The 20,851-nt window shown below is 38.9% G+C and overlaps 1 protein-coding gene across 1 annotated transcript in view; it reads left to right on the plus strand.

Annotated features, from left to right (window-relative positions):
- The first annotated feature begins 809 nt into the window (after window positions 1-809).
- ccdc88b (coiled-coil domain containing 88B) overlaps window positions 810-20,851 on the plus strand; it is a 64,301-nt gene continuing 44,259 nt past the window's right edge. The window contains exons 1-7 of the mRNA XM_042492797.1: window positions 810-996; window positions 2,576-2,724; window positions 5,245-5,353; window positions 14,873-14,942; window positions 15,137-15,195; window positions 17,254-17,337; window positions 18,205-18,345. Of these exons, the coding sequence (XP_042348731.1) occupies window positions 937-996; window positions 2,576-2,724; window positions 5,245-5,353; window positions 14,873-14,942; window positions 15,137-15,195; window positions 17,254-17,337; window positions 18,205-18,345 (672 nt within the window). The 5' untranslated portion in view covers window positions 810-936. The remainder of the gene's footprint in view (window positions 997-2,575; window positions 2,725-5,244; window positions 5,354-14,872; window positions 14,943-15,136; window positions 15,196-17,253; window positions 17,338-18,204; window positions 18,346-20,851) is intronic.

Consider the following 20,851-nt stretch of genomic DNA (forward strand, 5'->3'; position numbering starts at 1 on the left):
TCACCTGTGCTTTTTCTACTGTGACAAGTCAAGATGTCTGCTGTGAAAAAACTCCATAAACCCCACATCACGGCTAGAATGAGTGTCTACAAAATGTCACATATTATGCTGCAGACTGAGAGGTGATTTTCTAAAATACTGTGCAGAATGTACAACATCTAAAAAAAAGTAGCCCTGCTTGGTTACACTTCCCCCCAGTGATTATTTAATGGGAATGATGCAATGCATCATTTTTAAATGGGCAGTTAGAAACTTTCATATACACCACCAGAGGTTGCTATTGGACAGCACTTGAATTGGCTTGAACATGAATGTAAACTGGTAAAACTACACTTTTGACATCTTTAAGGTCTCTAGTCTAATCTTTTGTCATTTTCACAGAGAAAAAAAGTGTTACAGGGCAGACACATTTTCACCCAGCCGTTCAATACACACAGACGTCATTCATTCACAATGCGCCGAGTGTAAAAAAAAACAGGCCTGTGGTCATGTTGTTTAAAACGCACCACAGAAAATGAGGCCCAAATTTCCAGCGCTCAAAAATCGAGATTATCTGTCTCTGCGCACAAAACCCCGTGTAAGTTTTGACATTTTTCTGTATATTGACGATCATGTGTGTATTTAAAGATCTTTGTGTATGTAAACCGTTGTATGGAGGGCGTGTTAAGACGTCGGCTAACAAAAAAAAAAAAAAAAAAAAAAAAAAAGCAGCGTGCGTTTTAGAAAATTCCGGTGTGGTTTTGCAATGAAACTGTCACAGTCAGAGAGGAAGAGACAGCGGGGTGGAGGGAGGGGAAGGGCCGCAGAAATGTCAAACTACTTCACTTGACGCGAGATGGATCCTCTGTGTTTGATTCATGACATTGTTGGTGATATTTGTTAATTAGCCGTCTTCTGTAGTGTTTCACAGTTTAGTGTCCCTTTCGTGTCACAACAATGGACTCTAACATCATGGAGATAATAGAGGAATTCATGGAAAGTGCGTTGGCGCAATGGGTATGTCATTTATCATTTATCACTTCCAGTTAGAGAAAAGGTCATAATTTTTAGCGGCACAGAGAGGAGAATAAAACAGGGTTTTTGTGGAAACTCCGTAGAAATTCGCCTTGGACAATGACCAGCAGTGCAGTAAAACATTATTACCAGTCGCAAATAGGTTATGACATGGTATCTTTTGGAGCAGCCTGCTTTCCAATTCCATTCACCAGATTAAATATAAAAGTAGGCGTTTAATAAACAGCAAAAAAATAGCCTAGATACTGCTTTCTGACTGTGTGTACAGCAAAACAAACACCCTACTTCTCCTTTTGGCAGCTTCCCTTGCCTCTTAATGACCAGCTTTTTTTCTCTACTAAAGCTTTGACACTTCCGTGTCCTTGGGCTGTTTCTGATTTGAAAATAATACAAAGTTATCGTCTATGTGTTCAAGAGTAAAACCAGTAGAGGATTTGTTGCAGTTGTGACAGACTGGGTTTCCAGCTGGGTTTTCCATATGGGGGGGTGCATCAGCCCAGGGGGATCATTCCTCTCATTCTGGTCAATGAACAGTGTTTATAATATAATGTGATATTGTTCTGAACCTTGAAGGGATATCTGTGTTGTTGCCCTTTTCCAAAGCGAGGGTCAGAGGTCAGGTTCAACAGGATGCCTGCAGCAGGCCGGGGTTTGGTGTTTGCTCTGGGGTCACTCGGGGCAGTTATTCACTGACACGAGAGCTCCACATATGTTGAAGGACGTCCACTGTAACCCTGCCACCCTGTTTATCCTGTCGCTCAGGGTCCTGAGTCGCTCTGCTTCACCTTATCAGTCGAACCAATTCAAGCTTGTTTCTGTGTTTACCGACGGTGCAGTTTTTAGAAGGTGCAGGTGGGAATAAACCTCATTATATTGCAGTTTGCATTGGCACCGCTTTTCTGAGCAGAAAGAGAGAGAGAGAGACCTTGGCTGCTGTCCTGCTTGGCTGCCTGTCTCTGTGAAGTGCTTCCCAGTGTGAGAGCACAGATTCCACCTGTCCAGACAGGTGCACCGACTCAAGTGGCTTCCTGTGTGAAAATGTTTGCACCTCTCCATCCCCTTCTCTCTCTCTCGCTCTTGCTCTCTCTCTCTCTCTGTGCCTCTTTCTGCTCCTGTCTCTGTCTTCCTTCTTTGTCCACCTCCTGCTAGACACACTGTAAAATTTGACGAATTGGTTTTGCTCAAAAAAAAAAGAGGAAACTGACTGCCTTGAAAAAAACAAGTAAATATTACTGTTAGTGTTTATTTATGTACACTTAATATCTATCTTTGTAAAAGCCTCCAAAGATAACTTATTTGTTTACACATTTAATTCTGAATTTAATGATAATTGCACAATGAAATGACTATAGAACAATGAAAAACAACAGTGTTAAAATTGGTTTTATATTAGCCAAGCTTTCACTATGCAATTCTGCCTGCCTCTGAGTACGATCTCCTGGGAAAAATTAAGGATCGATTTGTGGTACAAGAGATGTGTCAGTTATTATTTTACAGTGCACTCATGCCACACTTTTCTGCACACATACTCACATACATATTCCCTCCCTGTCTCTCACAGGTTCAACTGTTTGAGAAGATGGTTGAGAGTCAGGACGGCCTCCCGCTCTACAGCCAGTACATGGAAGTAAACTCAATTTCCCAGAGTGCCCGGGATCGTTACATGAGGCTGACCAATGGGATTTTCCTCAATGAGATCATGAGGGTCATGTAAGACTGATCAATACATTCTTGTTTCATAGCCTTGCAGCCATAAGAAAATAAGACCTAATTTGATGAACGTGTGGAAATTTCTCAGTCAATCTGTAATGCAAGAGGTCCATTTGAATTTGAAAACAAAATTAAAAAAGTCTAAATTGCTAGTTTTCTGCCTTTTGTAGAACATTTTAATGTAGAAAACTGAAAATGCAAACTTGTGTAACCTTGCAGTCAGTTGCAAACATTGGCCTTGGCTTTTATTATTAGGTTAAAAAAATGTAAAAATGTGCCCACAACCCATTCTCCAATTAAAACAAAAATCAATTTTGGAGTGAAGAGCCATTAAAAAGCATTCAAATAATATGAATTGTTTTTTTTAAGATATGCTAGCGACATACTTCTAGGGAATTTAAATATCATTTTGTACAGACAGTCATGTTCCCCAGAGAATGAATCATAATGACTTTGTTGTTACCTAGACTTTTCCTCTAGAGCCACCACCGAGATTTACATTTATGTTCTTTAATGTTTCCACAACTATTGAACAGATCACCATGAAATCTGGGACATGCAGTCATAGTAGGTAGTATAGTATTTAGGATATAGATTTGGTGATCCCTAGCACGTAGGACTAATCCAGTGCTATCTTCAGATCAACATTTTTATTTGTACATTTTTTTATTTTTTGACCAAATACCTGAAAAACTAATGACACTGAAGGAGCAGTGTGCAGGATTTAGTGGCATCTAGCATTGAGGATTGCAGATTACAACCAGCTGAATCTTCTCTCATGTCCCTAGCATGACCTCTGTGTTTGCAGAAATATGGAAGGTAATTTGCCCTGGAACAAATTACAGACATGGCGGATTTGCATGGTTTTAAATCGAATATCAAATATGTCCTATTATTATGATAAAATAACCAGAGGTCCCTGAATAAACACATTAAAAAAAGCAATATTTTTCCAACGCTGACCGTCGCAGAGGGGCTGCTAACTGCAGTAGCTGAAACAGTAATGGTCCCATTTAGAGCCACTGTTTGGTTTGTCCCTTCTTGGATACTGTAGAACAACATTGCAGACTCTGGATGAGGACCTGCTCTGTATGTAGATAGAAATGGCTCAATTCAAGGTAACGACAACACGAGGATTCCTATTTTCATTCTTATTTCTTTTTTTATGCACTAAAGTAAACATATGGCTACTTATTTTATTATATTCCATTTCTGCCAATATATCCCCATAAATCCTACAGATAAATGTGTTTATTGCTAATAATCAAATGTCAGCATGCTGGCATGCCTAATTCAGCTGGCAAACACTGTAAACATTAGCTTGTTAGCATTGTCATTGTTGGCATTGTGTATTAGCCTTTAGCTCAGTGCAGCCTCTCAGAGCTGCTAGCACGGTTTTAAAACCATTAGTTTTGTAGCTAATCTAAGCAACATTTTTATGTCCAGTTCTTTGTGTTTATGACCGAATACATTCAAAATGATTGACATTAACTTTGCATATAGTGCTAATTGGCAAATGTTAGCATGCTGACATGCTTAACTAATATTGTAAACATGATAAACATTATACCTTCTTAACAACAGCAAGTTAGCATTGTGCTTGATAGCATGCTCATATTAGCCTTTAGGTCAGTACAGCCTCACAGAGCTGCTAGCATCTTTAGCTATCATCTGGTCGACATTGTTATATTGTTATATGTCCAATACTTTGTTTTATGAATACCTGTAAAACTATTAACATTAACTTTAACAACAGCATGTCAGCATCATCGTTAGCATGCTAGCATTAGCTGTTAGCTCAGTACAGCCTCAAAGCGTCGCTTATCTTTTGTCATCATCTAGTCGACATTGGTACAGCATTTTGTTTTATGACCAAAAACCTGAAAAATAATGACATTAATCTGTGTTTATTTCTTTTTAACAAATTTTACTGTGCTAAAATAAGCTTGTAAACATGGTAAGCATGTTACTATTGTTATTTTTGGCATGCTAGTATTAGCCTTTTGCTCAGGACAGCCTCACAGAGCTGCTAGCATGACTTTAGACTCTTAGTTTTGTACTTGCAGAAGATTTGATGTAACTTCCTTCACATTTCCTTTTGAAACCTCACATTGTTCTGCAACCTGTGTGAAAGAATGGCACAAATGTAGGACCGGTTCATATTTGCTATAGATTTCCAATGACTCATCAAATGAAGATGTGCATTTGTGCCACCATGCTCGTCATCTTAGCCAAATTTCCTTATCTTCAGCAGAATTAAACCCTTTCTCCCTCAACAGACAAGATCTTAGTCAGTATTTGCTGAACAGTTGATTAATTTGGTCTGACCTAAGCCTCCTTATTTCAACAAATAATTGCATGTGGATTCTCACAGCCTGCTTCTCAAGCTCATTAAAATTTTATTCACTCTGCTTAAATGCACCGTTGCATGAGAATGTCTCCGCTGGAGAGTCGTGGCACTGGGCTGTTTGATCAGCCTGCAGTAAATACACCAACGTGTCTTTTCTGTGTTCGTCTCAGAGACCCAAACCCCAAGGTGGAGAGGCTGTACGACAGCGGGAGAGATGATCACATGCTGAGAGTCCAGAACTTTTCCATTTTAAACCGACACATCAGAGCCTTCTACCAGGTAGGGGAGAGTCACAGGGGGGAGGAGGGTGAGGTGAAGATAATCAGGAGCAAAATCAGATGTGAGGGTGTGAGAATTTAATAGAGTATGCACAGGTTTTCTCAAGAGTTTTAAACATTTCCAATCTCAAATGGATGAAATCTGTTGAATGTATAATGAACTTTCAGTCCAATTACGCACTTGATCACTGAGATAAAATTTGTAAGAGGTTTTGACCACAACGGAAGTAACCAAAGTTATTCTTCTATCTTTCTCTGCTTGACTGCATTATTTTATGTACCTCATTTTTAGTGTTGAAACCACAGAGAGCTGTCATCCAACGTTGTAGTTCTCCTTAGCCCTATAAAGATTTTTAGTGGCTTTTAGCTCATTGTTTTGGTTTTATATCCTGAAGTTTTGCACTTTTACATTGTTTTAAGGTGCAACAGGCAGCTTTTTTAAGTAGAGAAGCTTTTGGCAAATCCTGTATACACTACTACCCCGGCATCAAATGCCAGGCAGTGTTATCGAATAGCTGGTGAATGAACTTTCTTCTGCCACTAGACGGCAATACCTGTGACCAATCACACCTGAAGCACTTTTTGCACTTACTAAGGGTTTTTTTCCTTAAGTCTAAATTCTTGCTTGTGTTGTACGTCGCTTTGGATAAAAGCGTCTGCTCAATGAAATTGTAGAATTGTAGAATTGTAGAAAACCATCTTTCTGAGGAGTTGTTGGTGACAAAAATAGAGCTAAAGGAAGATAGTATATTGGACTTGTAATTATCAGGTAGACAGAAACATGACTGTCTGATGGATGTGTTAGCGTTTGCGAACAAAGATCACCTGTCTGTGTTGTGTTTACAGCTCATTAGCTGAGTGTCCAAAAAATCTTTTAGTGTTGCTTAAAAGCTGTTGGTAACTTTTCTAAAGCTAACTTTTTGTCATATTTGGTAAAACCGTCACAATATTCTCAAAGCAGTACAAGAGACAGATACTCTGTGAAAAGAAATCATGTTCATCTGCTTGCTCACAGTGTTTCTAATAGGCTTACCGCACATGAACAACCACTACGAGCCGACGAGCCTCTAACACAGCTGTCAATCACTGCTCATAAGCAGTGCTAATCAAATATGAGTCGAGATTATGTTACTGTGTTGCCTATATGGATAGTGCTTAGTTTTCATCTCAACTGTTTGCAACATGGCAGCTGGGTCACAAACTGTCTCAATTTACAGCTGAACGGTTAAAATATGTAAATATGTTATGTTATTTTCACAAGTTACCAGCTGGAGACAATATTTAGTCAAACATTTCCGAATGCATATGTATAGTAACACATCAAAAACTAGCCAAATAACCAGCCATTTGTAGTTGATGCAGGTTTTGAAGTTTATATTTGTCTTCCTTGTTTCTCTTAGCTCTTTAGTTAACTTGAAAAATTTGCCATTGATCATGTTGTTAAAGTCAGTAACCTTTACTCTGAATTCTTTTTCTTTTAAATTTGATTTTTTCTTTCAATATTTTTTTAGAATAAGCTCATTTGGATTCTTGCACAGAATTAGATGATCACATTGACATCGGTCTCATATCTGTCTGTTCATGTTGTGAAACAACGTACAGCAGTCGGCTAGCTTAATTTAGCACAAAGATTAGAAATGTGAGGAAACAGAAATCAAAAATCCGCCTATTGTCCCAGCACCATTTCTGATCTAAAATTGACATGTTATGTATTGTTTAGTTTGATCTGTATAAAAACACAAAATGTAAAAGAAACCTCCTGGAGTATCAGACTTAAATCTCTTTGTAAGTAAAACCTCAACAATGCTTAATTGGATATTTTGATATCTTATCAAACTCTGGCATTCATATCTCAGCAGTAAGTTAAGTCATCACACAGAGAGGTAATACTGAGTCACAGACTATACAATCATTTGGAAATGGTCTAGTTCTGCATTTGATGTGTGTTTTTTAAACAGATGTCTTGAATAGCTCTATATACTTTCTCTCGCGTTTCCGTCAAAAAAAGGGAAAAAATGTTGGCGTAACAGGTTTTTTTGTGGATTTACTGAAATGACTCTCAGCTTATTATAAATAGAAAAGTCTTGTAAAAAAAAATATCCTTCTAAAACATAACTCAGGGCCACACCAAATGGCGAGGGAGACGGGGTGATGGAGGAGCAGTTGTCTCGCTGTAAGGTAGAAAAAAACAAGAGGACAAGATGAAGCTCAACAATCAGTCTCAAAACACAAATATTTCGCTTAAGGAGAGAAAGTTTTGAAGTGTGTGCAGGGGGGTGACGGAGCATTTGCACGAAAGAGAGGATGAAACACGGTAAATTTCCGTCCTCAGTGGACGTGTCCCTGCTTATTATCGGGCAAATGGGGCGAGGAAAGAGTGGAGGAGTGGTGAGCTGAATTTTTTAGCTGCAGTTGTGGTTAGGGGGGTTGAGGACGGAAAGTGAACAAAAATCAAACAGCAGTATCATGCATTTCATAACGTGCATTGTAGACGCCTGTGGCCACGGAGGAAATGACACAATTCTTTCCCCGGAGGATGATTCAAAGGCCTCTGTTCTCAGCAAAAGAAAACCTCCTGAATTGTCGTCAGGTGGACTGAACATGCGCTGCTTAAGTTGTCACACAACACAAGAACACGAGTCTACAAGGTTTCACATCCTCATTTTCAGTGAATCACTAATGTCCCTTGAAAGTGCAGAGGAGCGCAAGACGCCGGCGATAATTGGGAAGCTGATATCAAGCGGTGGTACGCTAAAATTTCACCTGGTGCTCTCAGGAAAGGCTCCGCTGTCGCTGTGGACGTTCAGTTCCACCTTGGTTATGATTTTCGCTGCTTCTTTTTGACAACGTTTTGCTGCGTATCTGTGTGTGTGTGTGTGTGTGTGTATTTGTGAAATACAATGACAAGAGAGTAGCGAGTGTAAGCCACAGCAACAATCTGCAGCCGAGCAGGACTTAATTTTCTCTGCTGTGACCTCAGCTCTATAATAATACTGAGCTATTTGTAAGATGATCGAGGCGTAAAGGCAGAATATACGGATAAATACAATATGAACTACAGTATTTACTGTATTATATAGGTTCATCTGAAAGCATCTGTGTGACAGTTACTGTATTACTGCAGCTATTATTTTGTTTCGTTCAGATTTTTCTATTCTGTTATTTTCTGTTCTGTTCTATTGGTCTTCTGCTCTGTTATTTATTTGCTGTCTTCTCATCTCTGCTCTGTTCTATTTGTTGATTTCAGATATTTTCTATTTCATTTCTTGTGTTCTATGCTTCCCATCCCTTCTCTTCTATTCCATTTTCATTTCATTCTATTCTATTCAGTGTATTCACTTATTCTATCCTACTCTATTTGCTCATTTTTTTTTCTGTTCAATCCATTTGGTTCTGTTTGTTCACTTCTCATCCATCCTATCCTGTTTGTTCTACCCAATTCCATTTGGTGCTATTCTATTCTGTATGTCCCCTTCTATTCTATCTTGTTTGTTCTATTCTGTTTGATTCGTATCTGTTCTGTATTGTTGTTCCTCTTCCCTGCTCCTTAATGCTGTTTTTTTTATTATAGTCTATCCTGATTGAGTCTGTTCTCTTCTATTCGGCACTGTTCTGTTCTCTTCTTTTCTCTTTATCCTGTTTGTTTGATTCAGTTGCGGTCTATTATATTCTTCTATCCTGTTTGTTCAGTTCTATTGTTTTCTATTCTTTATTCTGTACTGTTCTATTGTTTTCCATTCAAGAGTCTTGAAAGCGTCTGAATGGAGAGCTTTTGGTTAATGGGATTTTAAATGTTAATTTCTCTTGCCTTCTAATTAATTGACCTTCTACGTTTAAAGATTGAGCCGGGATATTTTTAAGACTTCTGAACATCCAATAAATCATGTTACAATTAATATAAAAATCTACAGATGAAATCTGGTGTGCACATGCAAACAAAGGCAAAAAAAAAAAGATAAAGGAAAAGCGAGACAGCCAGTAGACGCATTGAAAATCAAAACTGTCTGCAAGTAAAACAGAAAGCAGCACCAATCCAAACAACATAAAGAGGAATTATTGATAGAAAGATGGAATTTGGAAAAGATAATGTTGCAGATGGATTTTAATTCCCTTCAGTGCTGCAGCCAGCAGCTTGATGAGAAATGTCATTCCAAATTCAGACTTTCTACAACAGTAGAATATTTTCACTGAGGGCTAAAGGCTAATTCATTCTTTTTCTTACCATGCTGTCACCAGAAAAAGAGAGAAACCTTGAGAGAAACTGGCCTGGAATCATATCATAGCACATATAATGGCGCCGTGTGTTACTCATATTGTATATCTCTTACTCGAGCAGGGTTTACTATCGTACCAAATGATGATGTATAAGATATAGTGCATGAGAGCCTAAAGCAAACACCAGCCAGCATGTATTTTGGCTGTCTGATGCGAGGACAATAGCATGCAAACCACATAAAGAAGCAGCTTCCATGTAATATCTAATCAGGTCTTTTTGGCATCATAAACCATGAGCTGCACGATGACCAACACAGAGCTGCAGTGGCTAATATTCTACATGCCCTGAAGGAACACAAACTTCAGGTTGGCTGCACATGCTTGCCAAACTCACTCACGATGAAGGTGCTGAAGGGAACGCCTGCCTCTTGGTACATTGCCTTTCTCACTGTACAGTTTATTAATTACAGTAAGCAGCAGCAGAGAGAGAGAGCTGTAATTGTGACTTGCTTCTGGTGATTTTGCACTGATGGATCGCAGGAGGATGTAAACAGGCTTTCAGAGCAGTTGGGAAAGGAGCTAGCCAACGTCAGTGTGTGGCTCTTTGACAGAAACAGTTTTAATTAACAGGAAAATTGTTCGGTAGACCAAGTAAAAAAAGTAATGTAGTATCAGGCGGGTGACCGCTGAAATTCTTTTAGCGAAGTCATCGGTCTGATACTCTGGTGTTGCACTAGATGGCAATGTAGGAGGAGCAAAGCACTGAAGGTCCTCATGAAAAAATACTTGTTTTTGCTGCCAGGAAAGCCAGGTTTCTGGACGGAGGATGTGTGAGGCGTCTGCCATCCAGCTTGATTAAACGTCATTTAGAATCTGCCAGGAGATTTGTCCAAGATCGTGAAGCAGGAAATAAAACAAGCTGACCACAGTGTTGGTGGGCCTTCTGCTCGTCCTGAATCACCCCATTTATTGCTCAGCGCATTGGAAATGCTTTCAAGCACAGAAAAGGATAGAAACATACAGATTATGCTCATTAACAGCTTATTTTGATATTTAAATTGAGATTGGCTTAAGCAACTATTTAAATTCTAATCTTGCATTATGCTTTATGTCTCATATCAAAAATTTGTATTTTTCTGTTTTAAACAATACACTGTATAAATAACGAACGCAGCTACAGTGACATCAGCCATAGGTTTGTGGACTGCTATTTTGAAGCCTTGGGTTTGGCACTTTGGCCATCGCCATCTTGATTTGTTTGAGCCGGTGTGACCATATTTGGTGAGAGGGTGGACCTGTGGAGGAATGACTGATAGATTGTGATGATGACTTGCAGACAGCCTGTCGCTTCCCTTAAATATGCATAACTTTTGGCCTTAATAATATGTAAACGGGTGACTCATATACCCCCCCCCCCCTCATACAGTTGTCACGAATGTTGAAATCAGCTATAGAAACCAAACTGTTTTTGTACCAGTCTGTAAACATGTTTATTTCTGCTCAGGTGAGATGATACAGTGCCTATAATCAGCAATGTAAGGTCTTTGTCAGTTAAAAGCTGTATTTTTAGCTGCGACAGGCAGCTCTATATGTTGCTCTGTTGGTCAGTCAGTTGGTTGGATGGACGGTCAGTTTGGCATAGAGGTCAAGTGTAAAGGTTTGTGCTTATGTTCATGCCAATGACTAAAACACACATACAGATAGACTGACATACGCACACTGTTTGTAAGGCTGTATGATTGTGAGTGCATAAACCTGTGGTTGCATTTGCATACAAGGTCAGAGTTATTGCAAATTCATGCTTGTTTGTAGGTAGAACATGCATGCTTACCATCATCAAAACTAGGATGCATGAAAATAATATCAGCATTTCATTGGTATCGGCAGGTAAAGGCTTTGAAATTATATCAATATCCGCCTGAAATGACCATTTATGTCAATATGACAGGCTGATAAAATTAAGCTTTATGTGACTTTAATGAGTTGAAATGAGTCAAATTTGCACTGGTTGTGGCTTTGTCAGGACTGTCCCAGGGAGAGCATCATCCAAGCCTGTTGAAGTGGAATTAATTTTATTTTTGTTTGCTACAAAAATGCTTTTGTAGTTTTTTTTCCCCCAGTGAATGTGTGCATTATAAAAAGTGTTGTTTTTTTAACACACAATAACAGTAGACATAATGATATTAATATCAATAATTCAACCTTAGGAGAGACTTGATGTTACCTGCAATTAGGAGGAAAAATCTGTGCATATATGAGTATTGGTTTGGGTGAAAATGAGTTGGAAAATATCGGCATAATGAATATCAACAAAAATCCAGTATTGTGCATCACTGATCAAAACAGTTACATCAAAACCAACTACAAAAGTAGTTCAAAACCTCTCAGTTTTATTGACACATAATGTAATGGTTGGTTGATTGATGGGTAATGAATGTTAATGGTAATAATGTTTTATTTGAAATTTACACAATAGAAACAGGCACTTAGGGCTTATTTGTTGAGATTGTGAAAAAAGACCTACATACTAAAATAGGAAAGAACCAAGAGTAGGCTTCTAAAAACTTTAAATTAAAAAACAAACAAACCCACAAGTCAACAAAACAGATTAGTTCCCTTTAAACCAAAGCTAGCGCATAACAATTCCTAAGAATTATTACAGTTGTCTTCACATAGTAATATTAGCAACAATATAAGTTGTTTAGGGTAGTTCAAAAGACTATTCCTTGAAACAATGAACCCCCCTCTGTACTATTCAACATGGTACAGTCTGAGTCCCCCTTCACCACAAAGCACATTGGAAACTTCCACTTCCTGTTTGGCAGTTTGAATCTACAACCAGCAGGTAATATGGATGGGAGCTTATTTACAAACATTTGGTGTATTGAAACTACATATAACTTAAACATGAATTTGAATGGAATGATTTAATAAGTGAAATTAATGGTTATTTACTGAACAAGGCAAATGCTGACAGTGTGCACTAGAATGTATCTGTTAGTGTGCAGCCTACTCTTACAGGGCCTGGGTTAGCATTGTAACACAAAATATGCTTAATTCAGACAGTGAGCCAATATAGTCTGGATGACCCCAGATCAACATTTGATGTTTTATTTTTTCATAACAAATTGGATCATGCATCCAGATTTTGGAAGCTTCAAGTCCACATATGAGTGAAAGGTCCTGAGTCTGGTTGAACCATGGCCTGGTTTAGGTATTTAGGTATACCCACCCATACTCTGTTTGGTGCAGAGTATGGGTGGGTGATACAAAAAAAACCCAAAACCAAAATGGTTTTAATCAAATACAAATCAGTACAAGCCCAGAATTACAGATATGCTTTTTATTATTGAAAGCAGTTTCATGTAGGAGAGAGCAATGTCAGGAATTATGAGCTGAATAATCTGTCTGCTAAAGTAACAGTTTTAATAGTAACATTAACCAATGCTGAAGATCTGATTTGACTAAAGAATTAATCACATCACTATGTACCTGGAATTTTTCTTGCCTGAGCCTCTCTGAATCAACTCTTAAGTGAACTCTGCGTCGGGGGTCTTTATAATAGAAATATCTATTTCTACGGTCTGGCTGCTGAGGCAATTTCCTTCTCCTTGAATCTTTTCTGTTGCAACATCAAGTTCTTTTCCTTCTTGGTTCAGTCTTACTGCAATTGTCTCGGATTAAACTAGTCACTGTGGGTGCCAGTTTTTTTACACAGACAGTTTTACATTTGAAGTACAAATGGGTACAACACATAAAGAAATCGTGTTAACACTAGAAACTTTATGATGCCCACTTCCCTCCACTTGCTATTACAGCTACAACAGACTACAAACAGTAGACTAAAACGTGTTTCTAAAACCTTTTTGGCAAGAAATAGGCAGTGTTGTAGCATTATCTTGATTTATATTTGATTGTATTCGATTATATTCATTTTACCGTTTGTTTGGAGTTTGGTCCAAGTTTGAGAGACAGAAAGAGGAGGGCAAGAGGGCAGGTGTGTCTATTGGTCCATTTCATAGACTGTATATAAAGATGGACAACATGCTGCCTTACTCATGCAATGCTTTAGTGGAGCCAAAATATCCCAGATAAAGCTGCTGCTATCTTGCACTGGTGATGTCAGTCGGAGCCAGATTCTGGGCAGTATTGATCTCCACGATGGGGGGGGTTCTCACCAAAACACTCATCCAAACATTCACGAGCAGCCCCATTGAACACAAGCACATGGGATAGCATACAAAGCTGTCAATCATGGTGGAAAACCCCCTTTTTGTAGAACTAAATAACTCATGAAAACAAAAATTATCACAAAAAGATCATTTGAACAAACACCAGGGTGACAGATGGCAGAAACCATCTTTGGGAAAAATGTATTTGGCGTGCACTTTGGGTTTTTAGTTTGGCATATTTTGTCCCATTCACCAACATGGAAAAGGGTGGGCTGGATGGCCTCTACTGCAGCTAGACACCAGGGGTGATCGAGATATTTAAGGCTCATTTTGGGGGAGCTGTAATGCTGTCCATCTTTTTATACAGTCCATGGTCGATTTTTATACTCTTTGTGTCCGCAGTTGCGGCAATAGTTTGAGTGACAGCCGAGAGTCTGCAAAAGTCTGCCGGATGACGCATAACGTTTCATCTGGATTTGCTGGGGGCGGAGAAGGGAGATCTAAGCACTGGTTATATGACGGAAAGTTTACCACAGTTCATTGACACATTCTACCCACATTGTTATAACACAAAGCTGGTGAAAAGTTGGCAGAGTATCCCTTTAAGTTCGACTCAAATCCAGTTATGTCACCAACACTGATATATCTGTGATATATATGAATGAGTCAGTAAGCAGCTTGTTGGCGACAGGAATCTTTGCTTTGTTGCTTGTAATGTGTTGTGGTTGTTTGATGTTAACTGTGACTCTGTATATTGTCAATGTGCCTGCATACCCATCACAACCTATATTATGCATATTTTTTAAACCACAAGGGCAACAACAGAGTCAAGGTTTTTGTTACAGGAATGTTATTCATTCATCAGATCTTTTATTTATATTTCTATTGAGAATACAAAGAGTGAGCTTGCTGAAATATATTAAATCTAATTTGTGCAAAGACTCGTTGACCTAGAAGGACAAAACAAAAACTCTCATCAGATATCAGCTCTTTGTTTACACCACAAACTGCAGGAGGCTGGGTGAAAGATTTTCTGCTGTTGTTTATACAGGCTCATTGTGGGCAGACAGACAGGACGGGCCAGCTGATCACTCGAGTATTTTTCTCACTTAACTCTTCACATTTCTTTTCAGGAAGACCTGCAGCAGTTGATACTGATGCCTCTCCCAAATGTCGCCATTCTGGGTCAGGACCCCCTGACAGGTACAAGATAACCACATGATCCTATCAGTGCCATGTCTCTCAGCAGCAAGAAAGTAATTATACTTTATATACGAGTTCATATCTCTGCTATCTGTGAAACACATTAAGGTGATAATGATAGGGAGGATGGTGACGGGGGGTGGAGATGATGATGATAATGATGATGATGATGACAGTTATTTCTGTGTCCTCAGAGGCAGCCGTGGAAGAGCTCAGGCGACTGCTGCTGCTCTTACTAGGATGTGCAGTGCAGGTGATCACACACTCACATGACCATCATGCTTTTTGAAGGTCAATTATGACACCAGTGCTGTTTGACTGAACCTGTGGCAACCAGTATGTTGTTCAGTGTTTTACATTTCAGTCTATCCATCTTTTGATCTGACATTTTGGTTCAGAGTAAAATAATTATTAGATGGATTTTCTTCAGTCACCAAAGAATGAATATTGAAGACTTACATGATGCTCAGACTTTTTTTTATTTCTGCTCATCCAACACCTCAGTCATGACAGGATAACTCTGATTAAAGTATCTATTAAGTCATTTTAATGAAAAATGTATTTGTTTATAGAGATTATAGAAAAATATATTTTATACATTTAAAATGGTTTTTATTGATTTTTCAGTAAGAAAGAGTAAAAACAAGAGAAACAGACAAAAGATGCCAAATAGCATAATTGCATACCATACATGGAAACAACATCCTGCCCACATTATGGATGCATTTATAATGTCAACTGAGTGAAAAAATTGAAGGTCTGCATTTAAATGCGGCTTTTCTGTTTTTAGCAACCACTTAAAGCGCCATTTTGATGCACATTCACATACCAGTGGCTACTGTACAAGGTGCCACCTGCTCATCAGATAAACATTCACACACAAATTGGGGTTCAGTTTCTTGCCCAAGGATATTTCAAGACTGCAGGGACCAGGGGTGGAACCACCAACACTTCGGCTGACAATTGCTTGACTGCCAAGCAGCAACCTCCAGGGCTGAAAAATACACTCAGAGTGACAGTGCCCAAAACTGCAGTTCCTTGAATGACCACTTTAGGCTCCAGAATAAAATCAGTCTCCCCTTGTTAAAATGCCCAACTGTGCAGTATATTGAACGGCATGGCCACTTAAGTAACAGGCTGCCTGTGAGGCGTCACCACAGTCAAAAGTCAGATCCATACCTCACTCATCCACAGCTCCACCCTCTTGTCCAAATTTGGTCACGTCTAGGACCAATAAACCAAGATGCTAAGGGCTGAAATGCCCCAAGGCTTCAAAATGGCAGTCAACAAATCAATGGATGGCGTCACTGTAGCTGCATCCATTATTTTTTACAGTCTCTGCCCATAGCTGTCCAATAATACAATCACCAGGAAGGAAGAGAGGAAGGGTGGGGGAAAAAAGGTAGGATAGAGATGGGGACGGATACTAATCTTAAATGTTTGTGTAGAAAGATTTTATGTACAAAAAGTAAAAAAAAAAAAAAATAAATAAAAATAATTACCTTTGTAATTTTTCTGAGCTCAAGATGATGCATGCAGCCTATAACTAACAGCTGTAAAAACCTAAAGATATTTAATTTGGTTTGATTTATTCCAAACATATAAATAAAGGAAACAGAAAAAGTATTATACAAAAGCAGACAGACTAAAAAAGTAATACTTACAGACATAAAGCAAAAGAAATGGTACATATGATACATATGATGACTTGGTCAAAAAGGAGTGAGTAGTACAACTTTTTTAATCCCACCCCTTCTCCATAAGTCATTGAATTTTGATTAACCAGGTTACTTATTCATTTAAACCCATACATATGCATACTTCCCCATACACAAAATCAAATATCTACAGTTTTTTGTTATCATTTCCAAAAAAAAGAGGAAGATAAACTTGGAAAAAAGAAATATTAAATAACCCCAAAAATAAACAATTTTAAAATACTGTACAAACAGAAGAAAAGAATAAAGAAAGTAAAATATCAAAGAAAAGCACTAACTTATCACATTATAGAAGCAGGAACTAACTGAATGTTGTGCATTTTTGGATATACTGTATTATGTGGATCAGTGGCGAGCTCTGAGGATCAAGGGTGAAAATACTGAAAAGGGCACCAGTGCACAGTAAGTTTCCAGCATGTAGCCAGCATATATGGCATTGCATCATGTTTTCTCAATGTTAAGGTCACTCTGGAGTACACCTTATCATGTTTTATTTACCTTGGGGGCGTAGTAGGGTCACACCGCCAGAGACATCAATATATTTTGATCTTAGACACACCTGAGACTTCTTTTTTCTCCCTGTGTGTCTGCAGTGTGAAGAGAAGGAGACGTTCATTCAGCAGATCCAGTCTCTGGACATTGAGACTCAGGCAGCCATAGCCAGCTGTATCCAGCAGGTACGTTTTAATCAAATCAAGGACAGCCCCAAATATAAAAGTCATTCGCTGACTGACCATCAGTATGAGGAGATATTATCCAGCGGAGGCACTTCTAAGAGGAGTTTTGTTCCGAAATATGATTTAGCAAAGAATTTCTTCGCTGTCTGGCCTGCAGGCAGAGACACTGAAACTATTATACCTTCTCCTGGTGCTTCAAGTGAGTGTGAAAATGAGCTGCTTGTTATTCTGCTGGCAGCCTGTTAAGGACCTCTGGGTGCCCCTTGCTGCCACCGTAGAATGGATCCTCCACCTTTCATGTCCACCTCTCCACCTCCACCTCTGTCACATCCTCTGCTCGCCTTTACCTTTTTTTCTGTCATTTCCCTGTCCTCTCCAATACTGCCTAAATGCCAAATTGTACTCTTTAAAAAAAAATCCCCCCCGTGAATAATTGCCGACATTACAAAAACAGCATGTTGCATACCAGCATGTCTGAATTACAGTAACAGCGTGTTGCCCACCAGCCTTTTTTGTGCCAGGTTTCTAAGCCTCATAAATCATTGAGGTGAGAGGTGCTCTTCCTGTGTGGATGGATGCACCCCCTGCTCGCTGTTCATATGCCTTCCACCCGAGGACATTTCAAACCTGTCTACATAATCATTAGATTTGCCGGCATTAGTTTTTGGACACGCTTCCCTTACAGATGCATTGCCACAAAAATATGTTTTTTGTGCCGCTTTATAGGCAGTTTCATCCCTGCTTTGTATTCACACAGCCTTCACACTGCCTGGATTGTTTGTTGTCTCAATGTCTTCCATTTCGTGTCAGGTTTCCTAGACGCGCATTGATCTTATCATGTGGCCTGAAACACTGTCCTTGCTGCAGGTGACTCAGGACCCTCGCATGGTGCTGCCGCTGAGGTGGGAGGAGCTGGTGGAGGTTGAAGGTGCGGACTTACAGCTGGCGTTCAGCTCCATGGCTAAACAGATCCAAAGCTTGCTGGCACAGAGAGACACACACCTGGAGGTATAAACACACACACACACACACACACACACACACACACACACACATATACACTTAAAAAATAGTTTGACATTTTGGCAAATATGCTTTTTCGCTTTCTTGCCGAGAGTTAGATGAGAAGATCGATACCACTCTCTGACATGAGAGTAGTATTGATCTTCTCATCTAAATCTTGGCAAGAAAGCGAATAAGTGTATTTCCAAAAATATCATGTGATGATGTTTTGACACCAATGTGAGAAATACTGGAGCCTAAGCTATAAGCAATGCAGTCATTACCCGACCCACTGAATAATACAGCTGATTGGAAATTATCTAATTGCAGACACGAGACATTAAACTGCTGTCTCACTTTTTATACATGTACACCATCTGTTCATGCAGATGGACTCAGATACATCAGACAGATTTTTTTGTGCTTTAAAATGATTTAAACATGAGCCTTTTGGTGGCTCAGACACATAACATATAGTTTAACAACAGTGTCCCTGGTTTGACTCCTGCTGGAGACCTTTGATGGATAAAAAATATGTTTGACATTGACCTGAGCAATGATTTCCATTACACTACAATAAGAAAATTCATTTTTATGGAGTTGCTACTTTGAATTAACTGGAACTTAGGACATACATAAGTAAGTACTTGTTTCATCAGGGCTTAATTGTGTCACATTTTTGATCAACATTTTATATCTGTTGCTGCTCAGATCTCATATTCAGTTTGTAGCTCTTAATTACCACTCACGGTCGTAGTAATTCTGCCTTTTAGGCACAAAAAATATAAAAGTCAATCTCATATTAAAGGGATACTTTGCAGATTTTTAACCAGCTTTATTTAGTAACAGTGTGGGTAGTATGTGTAAATGAACTGTGGTAAACGTCCTTTCATCTTACCAGCGACCAGATCTCCCTGCGCATCTCTCAGCTCAAATTTTGTCTGGTTCTATTACTCAAACTCACAGACGGTATAAATAATGGACATACTCACAGTGATGTCTCTCATTGGTTTGTGAACTGCTCTTTTGAACTTCACATTTGGCAGTTTGGCTGTCACCTTGGATTTTTGGATCCAGAAGGGACCATATTCGCACCACAGGGTAGTGTTAACTGTAGCTGCTGGCAGTGTTGCCAACTTAATGACTTTTCAGACCTGTTTGGTGTTTTTATTTCTAAAAAGCGTATAGCGACAAATTTTGTGGCTTAATGAGACTGAATCAGAAAAAGCGAGAAATATTTACAGCATATTAAATTTCTACTAATCTCGGTCTCTACCCATTTCTTCCCCTCTACTGGGCAGTAGTGGGGCAAGCAGCAGAAGAGGAGATGCTGCTCGCTGTGATAATTCACTTGCAGCAACTTTTAGTGGTCATACTGGCTCTCTCACTGTCTGGATTTAAAGTGCGGCATAGCGCTCTTGCTATTCAGATGTTTTGTCACCAATTTGCAAATGAGTGTATGATGCCATTTGGGAACTTTTAGGGACTTTTCAAACAAGTACTTATGTCATTGTAGAATAGTTGGCAACACTGGCTGCTGGGTTTGTTAGCACAGTGCATTTACAGCTATGGTTAAATGTGCTAATGCTAATTTTCACTAGCACATAACAAGCCTAAAACCAGTAAAACAAAATGTGCTTACCGGAGTAACTGAACACCTGAGTCTTAAGAGGGTATTTTAGTACAACCAAAATGCTGAACATGACATTTTTAGGTGACCAAAACGTTACAATTAGCTGTCAGGACTGAAAACACACTGAAATAGTGGCAGACAAGGCTATGCCTCTGTGAAGCTGGGGATACGCCATAGTTGTGTTACCTAACCTTATTGTCAAAGGACAGCAGACAGCCTGTCACTCAAAAAGGCCACACCCTTAATTATGGGTAACAATAAGCCTTAATAAAAATGAAAACACATGAGTTATTGAAAAAATCACCCCTTTTCCTTGTCATGAATGTTTAAATTAGCTGAATAAACCATAATTGGCTGTAAACTTTACTTCTACTTTCAAGTTGGGAATTTTAACATGAGGGTCTATGGCGATTGACTCACTCTTGGAGATTGTACTTCCACATTTTTGTATGCCTGCCACCATGGAAACAAAGAGTACAGAAGTTGAGAGAGAGAGGCAGAGAGAGATAGAGAGAGAGAGATTTCAAAAGTATTTGCATCTTTCTACTCTATAGACAGCCCCGTTTTATGAAAAGACCTTTTTTCCAGCAGTAAAATTCTTCTGTAAAATGTCATTTCAGTGGAGTAGGCTGTTGAATAGATTAAAATTCAGAGAAAATGAATATACTGTGAAATCTGAGGTTGAATAGCTCTGTGCTTTGTTGTCCATGCAAGTTTGTTTAAAAAAAAACCCCAAAACAATAATTGAAAATAAAATGCATGTCAGACCACTTTCTGAAAAAACAGGAAATTGTGTTTTGAGATGCACAGCAAGGTAATTTTCTTGTTTTCAGAACATGAAAGCCTGGACCCCAAATATAGTCCCATATATATAAGCTT

This window comes from Plectropomus leopardus, chromosome 9 (assembly GCF_008729295.1).
Source record: "Plectropomus leopardus isolate mb chromosome 9, YSFRI_Pleo_2.0, whole genome shotgun sequence".
NCBI lineage: Eukaryota > Metazoa > Chordata > Actinopteri > Perciformes > Serranidae > Plectropomus > Plectropomus leopardus.